General features: G+C 68.3%; 5 protein-coding genes across 5 annotated transcripts; 3 read left to right on the top strand and 2 right to left on the bottom strand.

The window, feature by feature from the left end:
• Nucleotides 1–1,388: 1,388 nt before the first annotated feature.
• FA09DRAFT_330900 (putative ATP dependent RNA helicase) lies at nucleotides 1,389–8,517 on the bottom strand. The gene is made up of 4 exons (XM_025742788.1): nucleotides 5,887–8,517; nucleotides 5,683–5,834; nucleotides 2,584–5,629; nucleotides 1,389–2,531 (listed from the first exon to the last, which is right to left on the bottom strand). The coding sequence occupies exons 1-4, from the start codon at nucleotides 8,267–8,269 to the stop codon at nucleotides 1,483–1,485; spliced, it is 6,630 nt and encodes a 2,209-aa protein (XP_025597087.1). The 5' UTR covers nucleotides 8,270–8,517; the 3' UTR covers nucleotides 1,389–1,482.
• Nucleotides 8,518–8,722: 205 nt separating this feature from the next.
• FA09DRAFT_361544 (hypothetical protein) lies at nucleotides 8,723–14,420 on the top strand. The gene is made up of 2 exons (XM_025745368.1): nucleotides 8,723–9,477; nucleotides 9,531–14,420. The coding sequence occupies exons 1-2, from the start codon at nucleotides 8,885–8,887 to the stop codon at nucleotides 14,218–14,220; spliced, it is 5,283 nt and encodes a 1,760-aa protein (XP_025597086.1). The 5' UTR covers nucleotides 8,723–8,884; the 3' UTR covers nucleotides 14,221–14,420.
• Nucleotides 14,421–15,045: 625 nt separating this feature from the next.
• On the top strand, nucleotides 15,046–16,496 carry FA09DRAFT_330899 (alpha/beta-hydrolase; the record flags this gene model as incomplete). Its single annotated transcript, XM_025742787.1, has 9 exons — nucleotides 15,046–15,243; nucleotides 15,295–15,367; nucleotides 15,425–15,474; nucleotides 15,531–15,613; nucleotides 15,670–15,740; nucleotides 15,793–15,855; nucleotides 15,909–16,259; nucleotides 16,313–16,339; nucleotides 16,390–16,496. Coding segments are annotated over 9 exons (988 nt in total), but the record flags the coding sequence as incomplete, so codon positions are not given.
• On the bottom strand, nucleotides 16,474–21,458 carry FA09DRAFT_68246 (hypothetical protein). Its single transcript, XM_025745775.1, has 7 exons — nucleotides 20,404–21,458; nucleotides 18,322–20,346; nucleotides 18,001–18,267; nucleotides 17,493–17,947; nucleotides 17,025–17,441; nucleotides 16,860–16,969; nucleotides 16,474–16,807 (listed from the first exon to the last, which is right to left on the bottom strand). The coding sequence occupies exons 1-7, from the start codon at nucleotides 21,333–21,335 to the stop codon at nucleotides 16,604–16,606; spliced, it is 4,410 nt and encodes a 1,469-aa protein (XP_025597084.1). The 5' UTR covers nucleotides 21,336–21,458; the 3' UTR covers nucleotides 16,474–16,603.
• Nucleotides 21,459–22,496: 1,038 nt separating this feature from the next.
• On the top strand, nucleotides 22,497–24,185 carry FA09DRAFT_330896 (putative acyltransferase). The gene is made up of 8 exons (XM_025742786.1): nucleotides 22,497–22,848; nucleotides 22,916–23,083; nucleotides 23,134–23,570; nucleotides 23,621–23,663; nucleotides 23,716–23,774; nucleotides 23,830–23,875; nucleotides 23,931–24,046; nucleotides 24,102–24,185. The coding sequence occupies exons 1-8, from the start codon at nucleotides 22,521–22,523 to the stop codon at nucleotides 24,144–24,146; spliced, it is 1,242 nt and encodes a 413-aa protein (XP_025597083.1). The 5' UTR covers nucleotides 22,497–22,520; the 3' UTR covers nucleotides 24,147–24,185.
• Nucleotides 24,186–24,203: the final 18 nt, after the last annotated feature.

Below are 24,203 nucleotides of genomic sequence, written 5' to 3'. Positions count from 1 at the left end.
GGCAGTCGCACCGCGGCCGCGATCGCCGTCGCCAGTACTGCAGGCAAAGCGCAAGCCGCATCCTCTTGTGGCCGCCCTGGCTGCGAGCGCCGAGCAGGACGGCCCCGAGGACGACGAGCTTGATGCCGCGCTCGCAGAGCATGAGATGCTCGGCCACGACGAGGCGGATGCTGCCGTGTCTCCGCCCTCGGCAGACGCACACGACTCATTTGACGAGTTCGCCGACGAGCCCGACTTTGACGAGAGCGTGCTCGCCGGCCTCGAGCAGCTGTCTGCTGCGAGGAAGCAGGGCACTGCGCCCGCGCCACAATCGTCGCGACGCTCTCTGCTGCGACACGAAGGCGCGGTGTCGCCCGGATCGCCGCTGGCCGACAAGCGGAGCATCGCGAGCCGCATCGCGTCGAGTGCGCGACTGAGCGCTGCTGGACCCAGCCGCAAGGCCACGCCGGCCTCGCCGGAGGAGTCGCCCTTCGTTCCGCGCGTCCGCCGCTTCGTGCGCTCGCCAAGACGGTCCTCGCCGGCGGAGGACGACGACGAGGCGATGCCACCACCGCTTGCTCGGCCGGTGCGGCGCTTCCGCCGCGCGATCGAAGACGACGAGAGCACGGGCGCCGCCGAGAGCTCCAGGGCCGGCGCAGCGGGCGCGAACGGCGCGCGCGGCGCTGTGCCCGCCGTCATCATCACAGCCAAGCGGCGCGCCGATGGTGCGGCTGAGAAGCGCACGAAGCGCGCCAAGCGCAAGCGCATCGGCGGCTCGCCGACGAGCCGCATGCTCTTCCGCAACTCGGCCGAGCGCGACACGGACGAGGAGGTGCACGGCGAGCGCGACGAGGACGACGAGGGCCTGCACACCGAGGACGACGCCGACTCGAGCGACCGCGAGCACGTGGGCGACTTTGAGCCGACGCAGGCGCCGCGCAACGTCAACATGCGTGCCATCTACCAGCAGTCGCTGCTGTGAGTGTGCCGTCTGGAGCCTGCCACCGCTGCGGCTGACCTGTCTGAATTGCAGCACGCAGGGCGCTACAGACTTTGGCGGCCCTCCGCGCCGTCGCTGGGAAGGCCACGGCGGCCGCTACGGCATTGGCGGCCGCGCCTGGCAGGCCGACCCGCCGACGGCCGGCGCCACGAGCGACAACGACGAGTACGAGCGTGACTCGTGGTGCGCCTCTGACGGCTCCCAGGTGCGTGTGGTGCCAGCCGCGCGCAACACGGAGGCTGACGCCCCTGCGGCAGATCGAGGTCGAGGAGATCACCGGCTCGAGCCAGCCCGACCGCAGCTCCCAGTAGGGCCCGACCGCTACACTACCCTGTACAGCACCCATCGTCCCGCCCATGTACTCTAGCACATCGCATATCCCTACGAACAGTCCGTCAGATCACGAAGCGTGGGTCAGGAGGCAGTTTTGCGACGTCAAGTCTAGAGTACAGGGGTGAAGCAGGAAGCAGTCATGCGCGGGCAGGAGGGCGGAACACGTCTCCTCAGGCCTCGGCCATCTCGGTGTCCTCGTCGTCGTCGGACGCGGCGGCCGACGACTCGTCACTGTCCTCGTCGCTGTCCTCGCCCTCGGCCACATCCAGCGCGGGCAGCTCCAGCTCGCGGTCCGCGGCGAGATACGAGTCGGACATGAGGAAGAGCTTGAGGCGGCTGTGCACGCCCTTGGGCAGCGTGAACTCGAGCTTCGTCTGCAGCGTCTTTGTGATGGTAACGCGCTTGATGGAGAGCAGCGTGCGCGCGCCCGGGTCGCCGACGACGAGCCACCAGTTGCACAGCTTGCGGTTCGGGTAGTACGGCGCCACGACGGTCGGGTCCGCCGGCTCCTCGTCGTCCTCGTCGTCCTCGTCGCGCGCTAGCGTCACGTTGAGCGTAATCGGCGCGCCGGCCGAGAGCGCGTCCTGCTCCTCGATCTCAAAGGACACCTCGACGTAGGGAAAGGCGTTGGTGAAGCGCGCAACGTCGGCGAGCTGCCGCTTGTCCATCTGCAGCAGCGCGTCGCGCTCCTTGTCCGAGAGGTCGGGCAGCGTGTCGCCGAGCGCAAACACATCCTCGATGCCGCGCGCCTTGCAGCGCTCGATGACGTCGGGCGTGAAGTGCGGCACCTGCCGCAGCGGCGAGTCGCGGTCCCACACGGCCTGCACGCACATCTGGCTCAGCTCCATGGCGACGAGCGCGTTGAGGTACGCGTTTGAGCTCATGACGTCGACGCAGGCGCTCAGCAGATTCAGGATCTTGCCGAGGATCAGCTTCTGGTCGCTCTCCAGGTCCGGCGGCAGCGAGAGGCGCGCAAAGTGCGCCTGCAGCAGCACAAAGACCTTGTGATACGGGCTCTGGAGGTTGATCTTCTCGAGCTTGTGCGGCAGGCGGTCGTAGATGCGGCGCAGCACCACGTCCTCGTGCTGCCGGATCGGAATGTCCTCGAACTCGGCCGCCGAGCTGACAATCTCGAGCAGGCCCTTCATCTTCGTGCGCTCCTTGAGCGACATGTTGAAGACGTCGATCGAGACGTAGGAGATGTTGTAGAAGCTCGAGACTGCAGGCAGAGTCAGCATGTGCCCACATTCCCCCACACACCAGCCACTCACTCATGCCCAGGTTCAGCGGCGCCACGTCCATCTCGTCCTCGATCGTGATGCACTTGGCGTTCTCGAGGTCGGCCAGCGTCGTCTCGACGAGCTCGGAGAGGAAATCGCCGATGTGCTGCATTGACGAGCCCTGGCAGTTGTACGCCTGCGGGTTCTGCTGCAGGCGCCGGTACATGAGCGTCCACGTGAGGATGTCGACGGCGCTCTGCTTGTCGTCGATAGTGCGCGCGACGATCTCGGCGTTGAAGAAGTCCTGCGCGTACGAGCTCAGCCGGCTCTCGACCGGCAGGCCCTCGGCGAGGAACTTCATGAAGAAGGCCTTGCGCGTCGCCTGGCAGAGCAGCACGCAGCGGCTGCCCTGGCCACTGGCGCCGATGCGCGTGGCGCGCCCGACCATCTGCAGCACGTCCGTGAGCGGATAGTCGATGTAGCGGTGCTCCTTGCCCTCGTACGACTGCACGCTGAGGATGAGCACGAGGTGCGCCGTGAGCGGAATGGACCAGGCGACCTCCTTGCTCGCGATCACGACCTGGATCGCGCCGGCGTTGTACAGGCGCTCCACGATGGTGCGGTCGCCGCGCGACAGGCCCTCGTGGTAGAAGCCGATGCCGTGCTCGAGCGTCTCGGCCAGGTCGCGGTCCTGCAGGCGCGCCAGGTGCGGCTTGAGGTCGTCGGCCTCGATGTTGAGGAAGCGGCTCTCGCCGCCCTCGCGCTCGCTGTCGGCAAGCACGTACGAGAGCAGGTCGTTGGCCGTGAGCTTCGTCTGCTTGCGCGAGGGCACAAATGCGAGCACGGGCGAGTCGGCCGCGTGCTCGACGATGGCCAGGTACGCCGGCTTGACCATGGCGATCATGAGCGAGGGGAAGTGCGGAATCGAGAAGCTCTGCAGGTGCACCTCGACCGGCACTGGCCGTGCGGCCGGCGAGAAGTTGTACACCGACGCGGCCGGGCAGCCCAGCCAGTCGCCCAGGTCGCGCGCGTTGCCCAGCGGCACGCTGAGCGCGACGAAGCGCGTCTTGTTGCCCGTCTGGGCGGCCACGAAGCGCGCGCGCGACAGGACGATCTCGTACGTCGGCCCGAGGCGCCAGTCGCCGAGCATCTGCACCTCGTCGGCGATGTACAGGCCGACGGACTGCACATTCTTGCGCTGGCGCCAGCGGCGCGAGAGCACGTCCCACTGCTCAGGCGTCGCGATCACGACGTCGGCCAGCTCGAGCAGCCGCAGATCGGCACTCGTCTCGCCGGTGAGCCCGACGATCTCCTTGCCGCCGCCGAAGGACGCAAACTTGGCCTTCCACTCGGCCACGCGCGGCGGCAGCATGGCGTCGAACGGCACGATGCACACCGTGCGCGGCGTCTGCTCGTCGCCGCGTGACCGGCTCTCGGCCCAGAGGCGCATCATCGCGAGCTCCGCACAGACCGTCTTGCCGCTGCCCGTCGGTGCGCCGACGAACGTCGAGTCGTCCGTCTCGTAGAGCGAGTGGAACGTCTGCGTCTGGATCTTGTTGAACGTGTCGAACGCATCGGCATAGAGCGCCTGCGCCTCGCCGCTCTCCAGCGACCGGACGGGCATGGGCTGCCGGTCCTCGAGGCGCGTGTGCGGCGGGAACTTCTCGGGCAGGATGAGGTTCTTGAACGAGATCGGCAGGCGCACCTCGCTCTGCAGCCAGCGGTCGCTAACGACGGAGATGTAGTAGTTCGGCGGCACCGGGTCGGTCATCGGCACGGTGAAGGTGACCGAGTGCTCCTCCTGCGCGTAGCGCTGGCGCAGCAGGAACGTGTCGTGGAACAGCACCGCCTCACCGTCGACGTCCTCGACGATGATGTGGAAGCTCTGCGCGCCGCCGTGGTGCTTCTCGTCCCACTGGAAGTCCGGCGTGATGGTGAGCTGCACGTGCAGCAGCGAGCGCGTGATCGGCTGGAAGAAGGCCTGCAGCTCGAGACGCGGGAACTGGTTCACGAGGCGGTGCACCAGACGGCCGGCCTTGGGCTCGCCGATCAGCTCGCCGATCTCGTTGGGCTCGAGGTCGCGCAGGCGGTTGAACGGGTACTCCATGCGCTCGAGGCGGCGCACGAGGCCCGGCGGCACGCCCTTGAACTGACGCAGAGGCGTCATCGAGCCCCACTGCCGGCCCTCGACCATCTTGCAGAGGTCGAGCGCGACGTGGCTCAGGCGCGCGTAGCCGCGGCGCAGGCAGATCTCAAACAGCGCGCGCAGGATGCGGCCCGCCGACTGCGTGACGTACACCATGTCGGCGGCCAGCACGTAGCCCTCGAGCTTCAGCTGCGAGATCCACGTCTGCAGCAGCACGTTGATCTTCGCGGCGGGGTCCTCGAGTGTCTCCTTGACCGGGATCGGCACGCGCTCCAGCAGCTTGCCGACCTCGAGCTTCTCGTCCTGCCGCACCATCTGGTGCTTGAACTCGTCGGAGAGCGCAAAGATGCGGAACAGCTCGATCATGCCGAGGTGCGGCTTGAGGTGCTGCAGATACGTCGCCATGCTCGTGTGTGCAATGTAGTAGTGCGACGCGACGCGGCCCAGGTCGTTGGTGGCGAACTGGCCCGTCTTGCGGTCGTAGCGCAGCATGCCGCACTTCTCCAGGATCACCGCGGCCGAGTGGATGATGTCGGCGCGCTTCTGCTCCAGGAACGGGTCGTCGTCGGCGTAGTCGGCGGTGATCGAGTAGAGCGCGGGCGTGCGCAGCATGCGCACGTAGAGGTACGTGTAGCCGAGCCACGCCACGGCCTCGTCGCGGTTGCGGATCGTGCCGAGCACAATCTCGGCGTTGAGGTTGTCGGCGAGCTTCGACACGAGCTGCGACTCGATCGGCAGCTGCTGGTTGAGCAGGCTGAGGTAGTACTGCAGCTGATCGTGGTTCGTGATAATGATGCCCTCACCGAACGTGTCGTACTGCGGCCGGCCGGCGCGGCCGAGCATCTGCAGCATGTCCTGCGGCGACAGCTCGCACCAGCGACCCTTCTCGGGATTGTAGATCTGCGTGCCCTTGATGATGACGGTGTGCGCCGGCAGATTCACTCCCCACGCCTGCGGTAGCAGGTCAGCAGTCCGCACATGCCGCGCCCCCTGGCGCCACTCACCAGCGTCGCCGTGGACACGAGCACCTGCAGATGGCCGTCGCCGAACAGGTCCTCGACCAGCTGCCGGTCGGCGCGGTTCATGCCGGCGTGGTGGATGCCGAAGCCGTACGGCATGACGTCGCGCAGGTTCGCGTCCTTGACGTTCTCCAGCTCTGCGGGGTCAAGGTCAGCGCTGCCGCACTTGGCCGCCACGCGCGCACGCACCAGTCTGGAGCACCTCGCGGCTGGCCGAGCTCTGCGGCAGGAACTGCTGCAGCGTGTCGTTCTCCATGGCGTGGTCGCGGATGAACTTGGCCGTCTTGGCCGTCTCCTTGCGCGAGTGGCAGAAGATGAGCACCTGGTTCTTGCCCGCCTGCTCAAGCGTCTTCTCGTAGCACACGTCGTTCATCACCTGGAAGCGCCGGATGGCCTTCTTCTCCGTGATGCCGACGTACTCCTGCTTCAGCGGGCACGGCCGGTAGGCCGCCTCGAAGTAGAACAGGCCGCGCTTCGGGTTCACGCGCAGGAACGTGGCGACGTCCTTGTAGTTTGGCAGCGTCGCCGAGAGGCCGACGAGCCGCACGGGGTCGTTGAGCTGCTCCATCTTGCGGATCGTGCGTGCAATGATCGACTCGAGCACCGGCCCGCGGTCGTCGTGCAGCAGGTGGATCTCGTCGACGATCATGAGCCGCACGAGGTTCGTGTAGCTGGTGTCCGTGCTCTTGCGCGAGATGACGTCCCACTTCTCCGGCGTCGTGACGATGACCTGCGTCTCGGCAATCTGCTGCTTCGTCAGCTGGCTGTCGCCCGTCAGCTCGTTGACGGTGATGCCGTAGTGGCTGAGGCGCGCGCGGAAGTTCTCGGCCTGCTCGGCGACGAGCGCCTTCATCGGCGCGACGTAGACGATCTTGAAGGCGTTGAGGTCGAACGCGCCGGTGCGCTCGTCGCGCCACTTGCTCATCTCGTTGAGCATCGTCAGCATCGCGACGTTCGTCTTGCCCGCGCCCGTCGGCGCGCACAGCAGCATCGGCTCGTCCTCGCCAAACGCAATCGGGTAGCAACGCGACTGCACCGGGTTCAGCGCCTTGGCGCCGGGGAACGCGCTCTGCGCCCACGCCGGCAGCGCAGAGATGGGCACGATCTCGTTCTCGGGCACGGTACGCTTCGTCGGCGCGGGGATGTGGATCTCCTCGTAGCCCTTCTTGCTGCGCTTGTAGCTGCCCTCGGGCAGCCGCACCTTGGCATTCGAGTTGAGATGCCCGCCTGCGCTGAACGCCATCGCCTCGAGGTCGACACCCTTGCGCGGCGCCAGCGTCGAGCCCGGCGCCAGCGTGGCGGCCGTGGTGATGCGGTGCGCACGCGCCTTGGCATCGTCGTCGATGTCCATCGGCACCAGGCCCGCCGGCGCCGCGCCCGACTTGGTGTCGCCGCGCAGCGCCTTGAGGATCCAGCCCACGCCGCGCTCGCGCATCTCCACCTCGACGTCGGCGCGCGACGTCTCGTCGGCGCGGCCGAGGCGCGTGCACCACACCACGACCTCGCGGTTGCGGATGAGCGTCTGCACGATGTCGAACTTGTCGTAGTCGAACAGCTCCATCAGGTCGTTTTCAGCGTCGCGCGCGCTCGTGTCGTGGCCGAGGATATCCAGCGCGCGGCTGGCCTTCTCTGTGGCCTCGTGCGCGTCGGGGTACGCGCCGGTGAGCAGCCGCTGCAGCCAGAACGAGTCGACCTGGTGTGGCGACAGGACGCCAGTGTCCGCGCCTGCTGCCCCTCGCCCTGCCGCCGTGCCATTCCGCTCGCCAATGACGAGCTTCTCCTCGCCAGACGCGTCCGAGGCTCCGTCCTGCGCCTCCTCTGCCGCGTCCTCGTCCTTCGGCGCAGCATCCTCGTCCTCGTCGTCGCTCTCCTCGCGTACGACGTACGTGTCCTGCTCTTTGTCATCCTCCTCCTCCTCTTCGTTCTCAAACAGCACGGCCACGCCGTCCTCATCGAGAGCGCCTCTCCGGTCAGCGTCGGGGTCGCCGGTCTCCTCGCCCTCGACCGAGTAGTCGGTGAGCTTCTTCGACAGGTTCAGCAGCTGCCCAAACGTCTCGGCGTCGAGATTCACGCCGAGAATCGACTCGATCTCCTTGGCTTTCTCCGAGTCACGCAGGTCGTCGAGCTTGAGCGTCTCGATGACGCCGTCGGCGGCAGAACGCACGACGTCGGACGTCTGGTCGCCGAGCGCGCGCAGCGTCATGTTGAGGATCATCTCGTACGTCTCGCGCGTCTCGGCGGTGCGCGGCACGTACGAGAGGCCCTCGATGTCGGCGGTGGCCTGCAGCACGTCGGCATAGCCCTGCCCGACGGCGGCCTGGCCGGTCGCGGGCCGTGGCCGCCGCACCTCGCCGTCCTCCTCGGCCTTCTTGCGCTTCTTGTCGAGGTCCTTGATGCCCTCGCGGCCGGCGCGCGAGCCCATCGCCTTGGGGTCGATGCGCCCGACGAGCGTCTCGGGCGCGCCGGTCGGCTCATTGTCGTGGCGGTCAACGAGACGGCGGTCGGTCTGCGTGACGAGCGACGAGATGGCGCTGTACTGGTAGCCCGAGAGGTCCTGCTTCTTCGGCGGCATGGCGGCGGCGGCGCAGCGGCGCTAGCGCACGGCCGAGGGAAGGAGATGCGGCGAGCAGCCGGGCCGCTGCAGGCTGTCGCGGTGCGAGAGCAGTCCGGCGCAAGGGGGCGTGCAAGAACGGGACCGGGGCCGAGAACAGGGAACGGGCCGGGAGCGGCGCAGAGGACCACGGCGGTGCGAAGGAGCGGCGGCTCGTCTGTCGCTGAGGGAGGGTGGCGAGCAGCACGGCGGGTGGAGTGGGCGGTCAGGAAGAAGCGGAGCACAGCCAGGGTTCGTGCACCGCCGTCTCAAGTCAGACGCGTGGCCGCGTCACGTGCGCGCCTCCCACAGCGCTCTGGCTGCCGGGCTGGCTGCCTTGCCTGGCCTGGCCTGCGCGCGGTCGCGACTCCGGCCATCGGTGCGCCTTTCAGCAGCTTCGTCTCGCTGCCGGCGCGGCTCACCTCGACTGCGCACCCTCACCACCACACCTCACCGACTGCTCTTCTCCGCGGCTGCTCGCCGCCAGGCGATGGCCCTCTGTCCGCGGTCTCTGTGCTCCCCTCTGCTCTGAGCAGGCGCCTGGGCCTGGCGGCAGCGTCGTCGCATCCGACGCTCGTCGCGCCGGTGCCAGCCGCCATGGCCGAGGCCGCGGCAGCCCCAGCGGCCGCGCCCGCGAGCGACATCTCGCCCACCGCCGGCGCCGGGCCATCTGAGGCTGTCGATGTGCCTGCGGCCGAAGCTGCTGTGCCGGTCACTGAGGCCGCGAGCGATGCTGCCGAGCCCTCGCTCGGCCCGCCAAAGATGTCGCTCTCGCTCCTCGATGCACCCTCGCCATCACGGCCCAAGGCCCCCCTCGAGAGCGCTGCATCATCACAAGATGTCCTTGCGCCATCAGGAGCTGCGATCGAATCAGCTCCTGCTCCCGTGGGCGCAGAAGAGTCGCGCGACGAGATCACGCCTCTGCGGCAAGACGCGAGTGCCGCAAAGGACGCGCCGGTCCTTTTCCACGACCCACCCTCGTCGCGCCGTCGCTCCGTGCCACCGTCGCCGGTAGGCGCCGCCAAGGCGCAGCCCAGCAGCACGCTTTCCACTGCGCCGAGCAGCAGCAATCGCGCCGACGATGCCACCGCACAGCAGCCGCCGGCCAGCAGCGAGCACGAGGACGAGGCAGCAGTGGACGACGACGACGAAGACGATGCGACCGTTGACGAGGAGGGCGGCGTCATTCGGTGAGTCAGATTGGCGCTCCTGAGCCTACCTCTCTACTCACCCTCCGCGCCAGCTGCATCTGCGGCTACGACACCGACGACGGCTTCACCATTCAGTGCGAGCGCTGTCTCGTCTGGCAGCACTGCGCGTGCTTTGGCATGTCGCAGTCGTCGGTGCCGGATGAGTATCTCTGCGAGACGTGCGACCCGCGCCCGGTCAACATGCACTTCGCCCAGCAGCATCAGCAGAAGCGACGCGAGGCCGAGACGCGCAAAGCCGTCGAGACGGCGCGGCGCATGAGCACGAGTGCTGCGTGGGCCGCCGCTCACGCCGCCGGCCTGCCGTCTCCCCGAGGCGAGGCCACCGCTGGCTCACCGCAGACGCAGCAGCAGGCTCAGCCACAGCAGCCTGCCAGCTCGCCGCCGGCACCCGCGCAACAGTCGCCGCACGAGCAGCCGGGCCAGCGCCAGCCGCCATCGCGAGGCCGCAAGCCCAGCGTCAGCATAGACCTTAGTTCTGCCGGCTTCGTGCCGCCTGAGAGCGCCCAGGTCGGTGGCAAGGGCAAGAAGAAAGGCACGGCGAAGAGCGGGCGCAAGACGCCGGGCGCGGATACACCCGCAGCAGGCACGCCGCGCGCAGGCACCTCCTTTGCCGGGCCGCTGACGCCGCTCACCGCATCGCGCGCTGCGAGCAATGGCAACGGAGGTGCGGCGACTCTGGCGACGTCCGCCGCAAGCATCGCCGCCGCCGAAGCCGACGAGCGTGCGCTGGAGCGCCTGGAGGCTTGGCATGCCGAGTTCACGCCAACGGAGCGCAGCATCGTCGCAGAGCCTCGCTGTCTGGCCACGCTCGAGGCCGCCATGGCCGAGTACGGTAGCGCGCGGCGCCAGGCGCTGCGCACCGCTGGACCCGAGCGCTTCGGCGACAGGGATTGCTGGATCGTGCAGCCGGCATCGGGCTCAGCGCCGCCCGGCGACGAGGACATTGCTCTGGACTCGGTCGATCCGCTCACGCCTGTTGGCGGCGAGTGCGTCCCGATCGAGCTGTCGGGTCCCAGTCTCGATGCGCTGGCGTCGCCCACGTACGTCAAGCACATCTCGGAGGGTGCCGCCGGCGCCATCTTTGGCAACGTCATGTCGATCGCGCCGCTGCCCTCGGAGCCGTCTCGGCCCTGGTGCGCCTCGCGCACCTTCTCGCGGCCGGTCATGCACGGCCTCTTTGCCGATGCGCCGATTCCGAAGGGCGCCTTCATCACCGAGTACCGCGGCGAGCTGCTCTCGGCGGACAAGTACCGCGCCGACCCTGTCAACCAGTACCATGCGATCGGCACGCCCAAGCCGCATGTCCACCTCTTTCCGCCGCCGCTGGCTCTGGCGATCGATGCGCGGCGCTTCGGCACCGAGGCGCGCTTTGCGCGCTCGTCCTGCCACCCGAACGCTGTCCTGCGCCCGATTCTCTTTGCGCGCGACGCGCTTGAGGGTGCCGACTCGCCTGCCGAGGCCGAGCCGGAGCTGCTCTTTGGCATCTTCAGCCTCGTGGACATTCAGCGCACGCACGAGATCACGCTCGGCTGGGAGTGGGACGACGAGCACATTGTGCACCTGCTGCCTGCGCTGGTCAAGAATCCAGCCCTCGGCGTGCCCTCTGCGTCGACCGACGGCGAGGGCGCGAGCAGCGCGGCATTAGCTGCAGCTGCGATCGCTGCCAAGGTCGCCTCGGGCGCGCGCACCACGGAGCGCGAGAGGCGCAATGCGGCCATTGCCGCACTGGCAGAGCGCGGCGACTTTCCCTACGTCAACACGCGCTTCAGCGCCAGCATGAATGCTGTGCTTGCCGTGCTGCTCGGCGCGGCACTCTGCGCGTGCATCGGCAGTGCAGCGGCGCCCGCGGGCCAGGGTGGCCATGCGAGCGCAAACAACGCCCGGCGACAGGACTGCGCCATCGCACAGATGCTGCGCCTGGCGCAGGGCATGAGCATGCAGAACGTCGCCATGCCCGGCAGCAAGTCGCACCGCAAGATCCGCCCGCCAGACTTTGAGCCACTGGTGGGCGTGCGGCGCTGGTGGCGCACGACGAGCATGCCGCCGACACCCGCGGACAGCGCCGATGCGCCAGACGAGGAGGAGAAGGTCGACCTGACGCTGCGCGGTCTCGATGTGCCATACCAGACGACAGCAGATGGGCGTGTGGGGCTGGTGCAAGAGGCGGACTACCTGCGCGCCATCAAAGACGCCGAGAGACGAGCACTCGCCGAGCGGCGCGCCGCTGCGGGCGACGCGGACATGGACGAGGTCAAGGCAGAGGCTGTGTCGTCCGACGAGGACATGAGCGACGCGCCCTCTGCCGCCTCGTCGCTGACAGAGCCGCTGTCCGGTCTGACTGACCTCGAGGACGAGGAGGATGAGGACGACGAATTGCGAGACCTCATCCGTCGCGAGCAGCTCGAAGAGGACGGCAGCTCCAGCTTGCTGCCGCTCAAGAAGCGAGTGTCTGGCACGCGTCTCAAGGCGACGTACTCCAACGGCGAGGAGTCCGATGCCGAGGGCGATGGCGTCGCGGGCTCGCGGCGCATGTCAAAGTCGCGCAGCACACCGCTGCCTCGCGGACAGCAGTCGAAGAAGCGCAGCCGCGTGTCGTCCAAGGCCAGTCCCAAGCCTCCGAAGGCGCGCCGCAGCCGGCCACGCGTGGAAGACAGCGACGAGGACGACGGCGCTGCGCCAAAGTCATCTTCACGCTCGGCAAAGAAGCGCCGCCGGGCCGGCAAGTCTATCGAGCCCAGCTCTCCTCTGACTTCGGCGCCGGACGACGGCGAAGGCTCATCTCTCTCGGATGCCAGCCTGAGCCCTGCGCCTACGCTCCGCAAGAACTCGACCGTGTCGACTGCGGCGTTCTCCGACATCCTCTCGGACCCGGACAGCAGCGGCGACGATCAGCGTGTGGCCTCTTCCAAGGGCTCGCGGCGACGCAGCTCGGCGAAAGAGGACGATGCTGATGTCTCGCGCACGTCTGACCTGTCGGAGGCTGCCCTCCGCGCACGCAACGCCAACAACCTGGCCGCGGCGAAGCTGGCCAAGGCGCGCAAGCAGCAGCAGCGCATGTCGCTCGCTGACCTGGCCGAGAGCGAGTCGTCCGGCGAGGAGCGGCAGCGTCCCTCGCACAAGCAAAGCATAACGAAGCGCGCCCGGTCTTCCGACCCTGCGCGCGTCGCCAAGGTCAAGAAGCCACGCCTGGTTATCTCGAGCGAGGATAGCGACGGTTCGGAGGACGATGACTCGCGCGGCACGCGAGACCGCACACCGACGCAGCAAGCTGACCTCGCTGCCCGCGCCGAGGTGACGTCCTCGCCGTCGCAGCCGCAGCCGTTCGAGCCCGCCCCGGCCGCTGCGCCCGAGCCTGCTCCTGCTCCCGAACCTGCGCGAGCCAAACTTACGCTTGCGGAGTACAAGAAGCGTCTGGCAGAGCGTCGCACGACGGAGGCCAATGCTTCCGCAGTGCAGACGCCGTCCGAGCCCAGCGTCACGCCAGTCGAGGCAGCGCCGGCACCAGCACCGCTGGCCCCGCGCCCGCCGCGCTCCGCGACCCCGCCGGGCGTCGCCAGCTACTTCCCGCCTGCACCGCTGCGGCCGAAGTCGCCTCCGCCGCCTCGCACGCCCATCACGGCCGCCAGTCCGTTTGGCGCGCGGCCGCCTCTGCCGCCATACATGACAAGCCCCACCGCTCTGGCAGGTCCGCGCGCCCCTGCATACGGTGCCGCGACGCCATTTCAGGCCGCGATGCCGCAGGCAGCGATGTCTCAGAGCGCCACTGGTCCTGTCGCACCGCCGGCATGGGCTGCGCCTCCGCCTCCCAGCAACGTGCCGACGTCCGTACCCGCACCGCGGCCGCCAAGCAACTTCCGACAGGCGTTCCGTGCAGCTCTGGGCTCAGCCGAGGCACCCCCGGCGGGCGCTCCTGGCCCCGGCTTCGAGCGTCCCTTTCCCGCGGCGCCTCCACCCGGGACGCCTGGCTTCAACCCGCCTCGCGGGCCCAAGGCACTTATCAATGCTGCCGGCCCAGGGCCGCGCATGCCCTCAGCCGCCATGGGCCAGCCGACCTTTGCGCGGCCCGGCGATGCACCTGCGAGCCATCCCGGCGCGCGCCGGCACTCCAACTCCTTCTCCAACGCCAGCGCGAGCAGCATGAGCCCGCCGCACGCGATGGGCGGCCGCATGTCGGTCGACGTGTCGATGGGCGGCGCGCCGAACCAGACGCCCAGCCCCAGCCCGACGCTGCGAGCCAGCTCGGGCGACTTTGGCGGGCCCAACGGGCCGCGCGGCTCGCTCGACGACGGCATGCCGGCGCCCGACTTTGGCGCGCCGGCGCTGCCGCCCAGCCCGCGAGCGCCCGTGCCGCAGCGCCCAGTTGCTCCAGGTGCGATGCCTGGCGGCGGCCTGGAGCCTGCTGGCGGCTTTGTGCCTGGCTTCGCGCCCGATGCGGCGCCTGGCGAGGGTCCGCCGCGGCCAGGCCCTCCCGGCGCCGGTGCGCCAGGCATGGGTGCGTGGCGCGGCCGCGGCCGAGGCTGGTTTGGCGGTCCCGGCGGGCCGCCTGCGGCACGAGGCGGTCCTCCCGGCGTGCCTCGTGGCGGCGGCCCACCGCACGCTGCGCCGGGCATGGGTGCGCCGGCGTGGCCTGCCGCACCGCGAGGAGGCGGCTCGGGCTGGGGCGCCCGTGCCCGCGGCGCCGGCTGGCGTGGACGCGGCGGCGGCGGCCGCGGCAGCTGGTGATGGCACCGACGCTCGTCGCTGTGTGCGCCGTCTGTTCCCTTTCTCTATACCTCTGGGCATCCATCTCCCTCCTGTCACCTCCCGATGCGCGATGCAAGGCGGCCTCGCGACTTCTGTGCTTGTACGTGACCCACGCGCGCCCCTCCGCGGCGCCCTCCTGTACTTTAGCTTGGCTTGCACTCGTAACGACGATACTCTGCATCCTGCGCTAAGCCTCCGTCTCAGCGCTGCGCCATGAGCGAGACGCTGCACATGAGATGAGAGCCCAGCCGTGAATCGAGATGGCGGAAGGCGCACGGAACTCGGCCAAGGGCGACGGCCGCCTCCCGAGCTCCGACGATGGACGCCGTGGAATTCCGCGGCGCACGCCCGAGGCCGAGCCCTCAAGCTCGGCGCTGCCTCATCAGGAGCGGATGCTGCCGTCTGGCGACGCGAGAGCATGCTGCGAGCCCAAGCCGCGGATCAGACAAAGCGCTCGAGAAGTCGGCGGCGCGGCGAGTGAGGTGCGATGTGCTGGTGGTGCGTGGTCGCGCTGCAGCGTCCCACGATCTGCTGCCGGGCAGCCGGGCCGTGTCGCAGCTTTCGCGTTTTAGCCTCCGCCAGACCGCCGGCAAGCCGCTGATGCTGAGCGGCTGCGGCCTCTGATGCTGCGCTTGCAGGCTGACAGGTCCGATGCTGCGCTGCTCCGCTGCCTTGCTGTGAATGCAGATCTCCCCGCGTTCCGGCGCCGGCACTCGACTTGCTGCTCCCAGCGCAGTGCGGAGCTCGCCGAGAGCCGTTCTATAAGAAGCCCGGCCTCGCTGTCGGGTGCATCCGTACGCCGCACATGCCTGCCTCGCAACCGCACGCACCGCCAGCCATGACGCACAACCTCGCCGACAACACGGGCTCGCCGCGCCGCCAGGACATCGAGATTGCCTCGCCCGCCAACGACGCGCTGCTTGCCGCCTGGTACTACCCGGCGCCGTCGGGCAAGCGCGGGCCCGTCGTCGTCTGCGGCCACGGCCTCGGCGGCACGCGCGAGTGAGCAGCCAGCGCGGTGCGGATGCGCAGTGTCGCTGACGCAGCTCGCAGGCAGGGCCTCGACGACTACTGCGCTGTGTTCCAGGAGGCCGGCTACGCGGCGATTGCCTTTGACTACGCCGGCGTGAGTGTCGGGCGCGCGGCGCAGCACGGCGGGCGGGGCTGACACGTCGCGCTGCAGTTTGGCGCCTCCAAGGGCAATGCGCCGCGCCAGGTGCTCGACTGGTGGAAGTGCGTGTGCCAAGCGCGAGTGCTCGGTGCGCTGCTGATGGCCTCGTCTCCTGCAGGCAGCAGCGTGATTGGGACGCCGTGCTCAGCTACGTGAAGCAGCACGAGCTCGTCGACCCGGCGCGCATCGCCATCTTTGGCAGTAAGCTGCCGCGTGCGAGCTGCTGCGTGCACTGCTCCTGACCCGCTGTCCCTCAGCCTCGTTCGGCGGCGGCCATGTCATTGAGGTGGCGGCGCGCCACAAGGAGGTCGCAGCTGTGATTTCGCAGGTGCGCAGCACAGACTCTGGCTGGTGATCAGTCGCTGACGCACTCGGCGCAGTGCCCCTTCACCGACGGCATCCGCTCGGCCCTTTGCGTGACGCCGCTGGCATCAGTGCAGCTGGTGCGTCTCCCGAGCGATGCTGCTTGACGATCAGCACTGACGCAGCCACACAGCTTGGCCGCGCGCTCCGCGACTACTTCTTCTGGTCCGAGCGCGAGCATCTCTCCGTGCCGTGCGCCGGCAAGCCGGGCGAGGTGGCGCTGATGAACTCGCACGACGCCTGGGACGGCTACCTGGCGCTCGTGCCCGAAGAGAAGCGCGAGGCGTTTGAGACGGTCAATGGCCTAGTTGCTGCGCGCCTCGTGCTGCAGATGCCTTTTCTGCGGCCGGGCGCCAAGACCTCGCAGGTCAAGGCGCCCATCTACTTTGCCATCTGCGGCAGCGACAGCGTGTGTCCGCCAAATGCGACGCGGGCGTATGCCAAGAAGGCGCCGCGTGCCGAGATCACCGACTACGAAGACATGGTGCGCAGCCTGGCTAGCAAGCTGCAGAGCGCAGCACTGACGCTCTGCTGCAGTCGCACTTTTCCATCTACAAGGGCGAGGTGAGCGTACTTATGGAAGACGCGCTGGCCTGCCGCTGACCCCCTCGCAGCACTTCAAGCGCGCGACGGCAGACTACCTGCGTTTCCTCAAGAAGCACCTCGTCACTCAGGCCTCTCTCTGATTCTGGAACGTGTCTCGTTAATGCATGAATAGGAGTACAGATGCCGCGGCGTGCAGAAGCAGAGCAGGTTTTGGAGCAGCACAAAGAGCGCGCGGGTCGGCCAGTGCAAACGAAGCAAGGGTGGAGCGCTGCTCATCTAGGTCTAGGGCAGGGTCGAGGCCGGCGGCGGGCGGTGAGCTGCACGCAGCTGCTGTCGCTTTGCCTGCGCCTCTTCGATCTCGCGGCGCCCGATGTTGGAGCTGTCGGCCATGCGGCGGAATGCGCCGTCGGCCGCGCCGCGGTCGAAGAGCTCGAGCGGCGGGCCTGCCTCGACGAGGCGGCCGCTGTCGAGCACGCACACGCGGTCCTGCAGCGAGGCGTGAGCTGATGTAGGACCGAATGCGCCAAGTGACACTCACGTAGGCAAGGATGGTGTGCATGCGGTGCGCAACGGTCAGCACTGTACGTGCTGCCATGTCGACGGACAGCGTGCGCTGGATGGCTGCGTCGGTCGAGTAGTCGACAGAGGCTGCAGAGAGGACAGTGAGCCACGATGCCGCGAGGGGCACAATCACACCACTCACCAGTAGCCTCGTCCAGCACGACGATCTGGGTGCCGCGCGCGAGCGCCCGGGCCATCGAGACGAGGGCGCGCTGGCCGACGGAGAGATTGCGGCCCTCCTCCTCAATCTCGGTGTCGAGCGTGAGCTGTGCCGTGCCGGACTCCTCCGACTGCGGCTCCACCGTCATGCTCGACGCTGACGACTCGGACGGGCCCTTGACGAGGCACGCGCGGCGCATGGCGTCGTTGAGCGTTGCATCGTCACGCTCGTCGAGCGGGTCGAGATTGTAGCGCAGCGAGCCAGAGAACAAAAGTGCGTCCTGGGGGATTATGGAGATCTTGCTCCGCAGCGCCGCAAGGCCGAGCCCGGCGATGTCCACGCCGTCGATCTTGATTGAGCCGCCAGAGAGCTCCATGAGACGCAGCAGCAGCGTGACGACTGTGGGAGCGCGTGAGCAAGCTCCAGCGAAGGCAGACGGCTCGGACTCACGAGTGCTCTTGCCCGCGCCCGTGCGGCCGCAGACGGCCACGTGCTCGCCGGGCGCAATCGTCAGGTCGATGCCGTCGAGCACGACGGGCAGGTCCGGGCGATGTCTGGCAGTGACGTGCTCGAAGCGGATCTCGCCCGCGGCAGGCCACGCAGCCGGCAGCTTGCTGTCCGTCTCGGGCACCGAGTGCGGCGGCTCCGTCTCGACGTGGTTGGCGTAGTGCACCATGCGCTCGACCGAGCTCATGTTGTTCTCGATCTCGGCGCTCTGCCGGATGACCCACGACCAGATGCTCTGCGCGGAGAGGATGTAGGAGAGCGCCACGCCGGTCTGGCCCGGGCTGATCGTGAAGCGCGTGCCGACGGTGAGCATGGCGACGGCCAGCACGAGGAACGCGCCGAACGAGTCGAGGCGGATGGAGAGCCAGCGCTGGCAGGCCATCGACAGCCAGTATGCCCTGGAGGAGGTGTGAGAGATGCGATGGATACGGCGGCCTGCCGGCTCGCTCACCTGTTCTCAACGTCGATGCGCCGGGCGTTCTCGTGCAGAAACGTCTTCGACTCGCTGTACGCGCGGATCGTGCTGATGCCGGTGAGCGACTCGGAGAAGTGCTCGTACATCTGCGAGCGGAGCACGGCGTCGAGGCGGCGCAGCTCGCGCGAGCTCGTGCGGTAGTACAGGCCCGTCCAGAGGTAGCAGACGACCATGACGCCGACGGCGATGAGGAAGTACGGCGTGAGGTAGGCGATCAGCACGATCGAGCCAATTACTTGGACGCTGCGCATGTGTGTCAGTGATGCACTGCAAGGCGGGCAGCGCGACGTGACTCACACTGTGCCGAGGAACGTGCGAATGGCGTCGCCGATGACGTTGTCGATCACGTCGACGTCCTTGCTGAAGCGATGCGTGATGCGACCGAGCGGCGTCGTGTCGAAGAAGGATGTCGGCGCATGGGCCACACGCTCGAGGGCGCGGCGGTGCAGCGTGCGCGAGCTGAAGTACGTGAAGAATGCGAACACCTGGCCCATGCACAGCAGGCCCACGGCCTGGCCAATGCCGAATGCAGCATAGCCGCCCATGTAGGCGCCCTGCTGCAGGCCGTACGTCTGCTCCTGCCACCAGAGCAGCCAGAGCGGACTGAGGATCGTCGAGCCCTGGAAGACGATGACGGCCAGCACGAAGAGCGGCAGCAGCAGGGCGATGTTGCCCGCGCCAAAGTACTGCGCATACGTGTGCTTGGACACGGAGCCGGTGTTGCGCTCCTCGACCTGCATCAGCGCCTTGGGCTTGCTGCCCTCGACGAGCTCGCGCTTCTTCTTCTCCGGGTCGCCCTCGGAGAGACCGTCCTGTGCCTTGGCGTCGTTCGGGGCCGAGACGGTCGGATCCACCTCGCGGTCGGTGGCACGGTGCGCAGCCTTGTCGTCGTTGAGCTTCGTGGCCTCGCTGTCCACGGTGTCGGCCTCGTCGACGTCCTCGAGGTGCTCCATGCGCACGGCGCCGCCCTGCACACCGCCGTACTTGTCGACGTACTGCGCGAACGAGCCGGCGTTGCGCATCAGCGCCTCATACGTGCCGTGCTCGGCGATGCGCCCGCCGTCGAGCGTGTAGATGTAGTCCACGGATGCGAGCAGGTGCAGCGCGTGCGTCGCCAGGATGCGCGTCTTCTGCCGCATCGAGCCGAGGATGACGCGGCGGAACACGGCCTCGCCGACGTGCGCATCGAGCGCTGAGAAGCAATCGTCTAGAAGGATGACTTCATCGTCGTGGTACACGGCGCGCGCGATGTTGACGCGCTGGCGCTGGCCGCCCGACAGCGACACGCCCTTCTCGCCGACGACCGTCTGGTCGCCGTCGGGCAGCATCGCAAAGTCGGGCAGCAGACAGCAGTCGCGCACGACGCGCTTGTAGCGTGCCTCGTCGTACTCCTTGCCGAAGATGATGTTGTTGCGGACTGTCGAGCTCAGGATCCACGCCGACTGCGCGCAGAGGCCGAGCGAGCCGCCGAGCGTCACGCTGCCGGCCGTCTTGCGCATCTCGCCCGCGAGCGCGCTGATCAGCGAGCTCTTGCCCGAGCCGATCGGGCCGACGATCGCCACGAGGCTGCCCCGCGGGACCTGCATCGTGATGTTCTCGAGGCGCGACGGGCGCGGCGCCGGGTCGGAAGCTGTCTTTTCGGAGTCCTGGCGCAGCTGCTTTGCGTCCTTGGCCACGCCCGGCGCACCGCCCTTGCCGCCCTTGAGCGTCGGCGGCGCGCTGTCCCACTCGAAGCTGGCGTCTGACACCAAGAGGCCCTCGGTCTGGTGCCGGTCGACAGGGTGGCCCTCGGGTGCGACCTCGCCCTTGAACACGAGGGACACACGTCGTGCCGCATTTGTCGCATCCGCGATGGCGTTCCACGAGACGGGCAGGAACTGCAGCGGCGTGCGCAGCAGCTGGAAGAACGTCAGCGCCGAGAAGATGCGGCCCGCCTCGCCGGTGAGGCTGTGGCCCGTGGCGCTATACGTGATGAAGCTGATGACGGCCGCGAGCGTCGGCACGGCGAAGGCGACGGCGATGTTGGCGCTGCGCCAGCCGAGCCGGCGTCGCAGAAACGAGAGCTCCTTGGCGCGCAGCGTGGCGATGCGCTCGAGATACGGCACCTCCCAGGCGAACGTCTTGATGACGCGGATGCCCGACATGAGCTCGGTGATGGCCTTGACGCGCGCATCGGTCCAGCGCATCGAGCGCTTGCGCAGCGAGAAGAGGTGCTTGGTGATGAGCGACTGCGTCGGCGAGAGCAGCAGCACAAAGGCGAAGCCCGGCAGCGCCGAGTAGCCGAGCGTGTAGATCATGAGCGCAAGACAGATTGCTATTTGGCTGTGGGGTGGCCACTGTCAGCATGGGCCGCTCTGCCGTCTGTCTGCGCCTACTCACACGAGCGAGGTCCAGGCCATGTGGAAGAACTGGCAACAGTAGTCTATGCGGCTGACGTCCGCACTGATCAGGCTGACGAGCTTGGCCGTGCCCAGCCCGCCGCTGACACGGGCGCGGTTCGAGAGCTTGAGCGCGCGGCGGTACGTGGCGTGGATGAGCGCAGTGCGCAGGCGGATGCCCGTGCCGAAGCCGCGGTAGAAGGAGTGCACGTTGAGAAAGACAATGGCCAGCTGCACGAAGAACAGGCCGAGGCCAAGGCCGATGCCGGGCCCGATGCTCGGCGCCGGTGGCGCGCCGGCGACGCGCACGCTGTTGTACGAGTCCGAGACGAACTCGGTGATGGCGCGCAGCAGCAGCGGCGACGTGATGGTGCCGATGTCGGCGAGCAGCTTCATGAAGCCGCCGGTCCAGAAGTACCACAGGACCACCTCGTTCATCGCCCACACGAGCGACGGCTCGGCCGGCTTGTGTGCCTTGGGCGCCCGCCGCGCCAGCCGTCGCCAGACGCTGGCACGCGGCGGAGGCGTGTTACTGCCCGCCTTCTCGCCCTGCTCCAGCTTGCCCGGCGCCACGCCGTGCTTGGCGGCATAGGCGGCGTTGATGGCGTTGGCACGCGCCACTTGCCGCTCCCATGCCGCCTCGAGGCGGTCGGCGTACTGCTCGGCAAGGATGTCGTCCTGCAGGCAGTACAGGTCATCGGGCGCCAGTGGCCGCGTGTAGCCGACGGTGAGCAGGCCGTTGAGCCAGGAGAAGGTGAGCTTGCTCAGGATGTTGGCCTTTGCCTCGGGCGAGATGGTCGGGTTGGCAAAGTTGGAGAGCGGCGCCCGCGGCTCCGTCGAGATGAACGGCACACGGCGATACCATGGCCGTGGCGGATAGCTCGGCAGCTCGCCGACGGCCATGGGCACCGAGGTGTTGGGCGGCGGCGGCATGGCGGCGAGCGGCCTGTGCTGGACGGTGCCGCAGCCGACGGCGCGCCTGGCTCGGCGAGGTCAAGCTGTGATGTCAAGCAGATCCCGGTGCGTGCGAGGGGTGCAAGCACAGAGGCGCAGAGGTGCGCGAGGAGGAGCGTCGAGCGTGAGGAGGGCGTGAGGCGTGACGAGGAGGAGCAGTCGACGGCGAGAAGAGCAGTGCGGCGCAAGGGTCGGCTGAGCGAGGGCAGGTCAGCGAGGCGCCGCGATGGTGATGGCGAGAGATGGACGACGACGCTCGGAGCAAGGGCCAATGCTCGAAGCCGGCGACAGGGCGGAGTTGGTGCGGCTGGGGAAGGAGCGGCCGGTGAGGAGGATGTCGCCGAGGCGCTGCGCGAAGACCCGCATGCCGCTGCGGCCGCTGCATCTTGCAGCTGACCTGCATGTCCGGCTCGGCGTCCTGCGTGCATCTTGCGCGCTCCTCGCTGCCCTCTTGCGCGGCTCCGGCACGCTCAGCTGATCTCCGCTGCTGAGCAGATCTGCACGCCGCACGGCAGCGCAGCCGCCGACTTTGAAAGGCACCGAGCGCGCTAGCGCCATCGCGGTGCGCAAGCGGGCGCGCCAGCCAGCCGCCGGCAGCGATGGCGGCGTATCTGATTTCGCGGCACGCGGCCAAGCGTACGTCATGCCCTGTCCGCCGGCAGAGGAGGGAGCGCCCGGAAAAATCTGGGAGGGTGGAGCTGGCCCTTCACTCTTCTTCGCGGCTGCTCGTCCTCTCAGGTCATCTGTGCCTGCCCAGCAGCGCAAGGGTGCACTCTCTCGCGTGATGATCGGGGCGCATCAGCTAGGGGCACATTTGATGGCCTCGCCGTGGCGCAAATGGACGAGGAGGCATCAGCTAGGGGGCGGCGCGGCTCTGCATCGAGCGCTGCATCATAATTCAGAAGAAGCGGGCCGAGACCTCTTGTGTGCTGCTCTTGCCGGCCAGGCTCAGGATCTGGGGTGCTGCGGGTAACAGTAGGTGGGCCGGATCACGAGAGGAAGCGAGGACAGAGGATCTGCGGCCAGCTCCCCAGCTCTGCAGCGTGCGCGAGCCGGCGGCTGAAGTGGAGCAAACGCGGCGCGGCGGAAGCGGCGTGCAGGGCCGATCTGGCGCGCACGGAGCACCTGCTTCCTTCCACCACCACCACCCAGCACCCTCACAAGATGGCCACCGTCCCGCCGTCCGCCGTCGTGCCGCTCGAGGAGCGCCCGCTCGAGGAGCGCTTCACGCTGCCCGACATGACGCCCGTGCAGTACCGCGAGGCGGACTCGCACGACCGCATCGACGTGCAGCTCGGCGCGGCCGCGCAGAAGGACAGCGAGCTGGCGCCGCTGGCGGCGTTTGTCAAGACGGACGTGCAGAGCCGCATCAGCCTGCACGGCGCCGTCAATGCCGACCGCGCCGTGAGCGAGCATGTGTGGGAGTTCCGCGCGCCCGGCGACGCCGCCGTCGAGATCTCGGCGTTTGACGCCTGGGCGGCGCTGTATGCGTGTGAGTGCTGCGAGAGAGACAGGACGGTCACGCTCGGCCGGACTCTGATGCTACCGGCATGGCGCAGTCTGGGTGCGCCGCGACCACCTCGAGCGCCAGCCCGTGCAGCTGGGCGCCTCGCTCGCCAACCGCGACCATCTCTACGCCTTCATCACGCAGACCGGCCTCGGCTTCCATGCGCCCGACAGCAAGGACACGTACGAGGTGCTGCTCGACCGCTCAAGCTTCTGGCAGGGTGCGTGCGGTGTACGCTTCTGCTGCCTTCTCCACTGACGCCTGGCGCAGGTGCTGGCGCGCCGCGCTCGCGCTCCTGGCTGCAGGCGCACGTCCCCTCGGTGTCCGACTTCGGCCCGCTCGCCTCGACGGCGTTCCCGCACACCATCTCCTTTACGCGCTCCGACGACCCGCCAGTGCTGACGACGCACCCGCTGCGCCCGCCGAAGCCGGCGCCGGGAGCTGTCCTCTACTCGCGCTGGGTGCACAGCGTCAAGCAGCACCTGACGCTCACGCACATCGACGCCAACAATCCCGAGCACTTTGAGGCCTACTGCCGCTGGCAGAACAGCGACCGTGTCAACGTCGGCTGGCGCGAGAAGGGCGACGAGGCACACCACCGCAAGTACCACGCCGGCCGCCTGGCGGACCCGCACATCATGGGCTTCCTCGTCGCCTGGGACGGCGAGCTGGCGGGCTACGGCGAGGCGAGCTTCAACAAGGAGGATGTGAGTGGAGGTTAGAGCCGCGTGTGGTGCATCACTGACTCGTACTCCAGGGCATGGCTGCGTTCGCCGGCGGCATGGGCGACTACGACCAGGGTAAGCGTGCCCAGTCTCAGCGTCACAAGACCGCTGCTGACCCACACGCCAGGCACACATCTGCTCATCGGCGAGTCCAAGTTCCGCGGCCGTCACCGCTTTGCCGCACACGTGCGTCCCTTGCCCGATGCCGTAGACGGCTCGGCGCTGACACCGGTATTCACAGATGGTCAGCATGAAGCACTTTGCCTTCCTGCGCGAGCCGCGGACGCGTGAGTGCGAAGCTGGCGTGCAGCAACGTTGCCTGCTCACTTTACTCCGTCTCAGAGATCGTCATTGGCGAGCCACGCGTGGACCTCAGCATCGTGCCGCTTCTGCAAGCACACCTGCCGCAAGACCGCCGCAAGGTCCTGCCGCTGCCGCACAAGGACGCTGTGCTTTTTGTGGGTGCCGAGCAGTGCTGCATCGCCAGAGCGTTGCTGACCGGCTGCCGCGCAGATCCTGCACCGCGACCGCTTCTTCATCGACGGCATCTTCTTCTGAGCACGGACATAGCTGCGCTAATAGATCATCTGACTCGCGACTCTGTGTGCACGGCAT

Source organism: Tilletiopsis washingtonensis (genome assembly GCF_003144115.1).
Source record: "Tilletiopsis washingtonensis strain MCA 4186 unplaced genomic scaffold FA09scaffold_15, whole genome shotgun sequence".
Lineage (NCBI taxonomy): Eukaryota > Fungi > Basidiomycota > Exobasidiomycetes > Entylomatales > Tilletiopsis > Tilletiopsis washingtonensis.
This window is presented reverse-complemented; position numbering and strand designations above follow the sequence as displayed.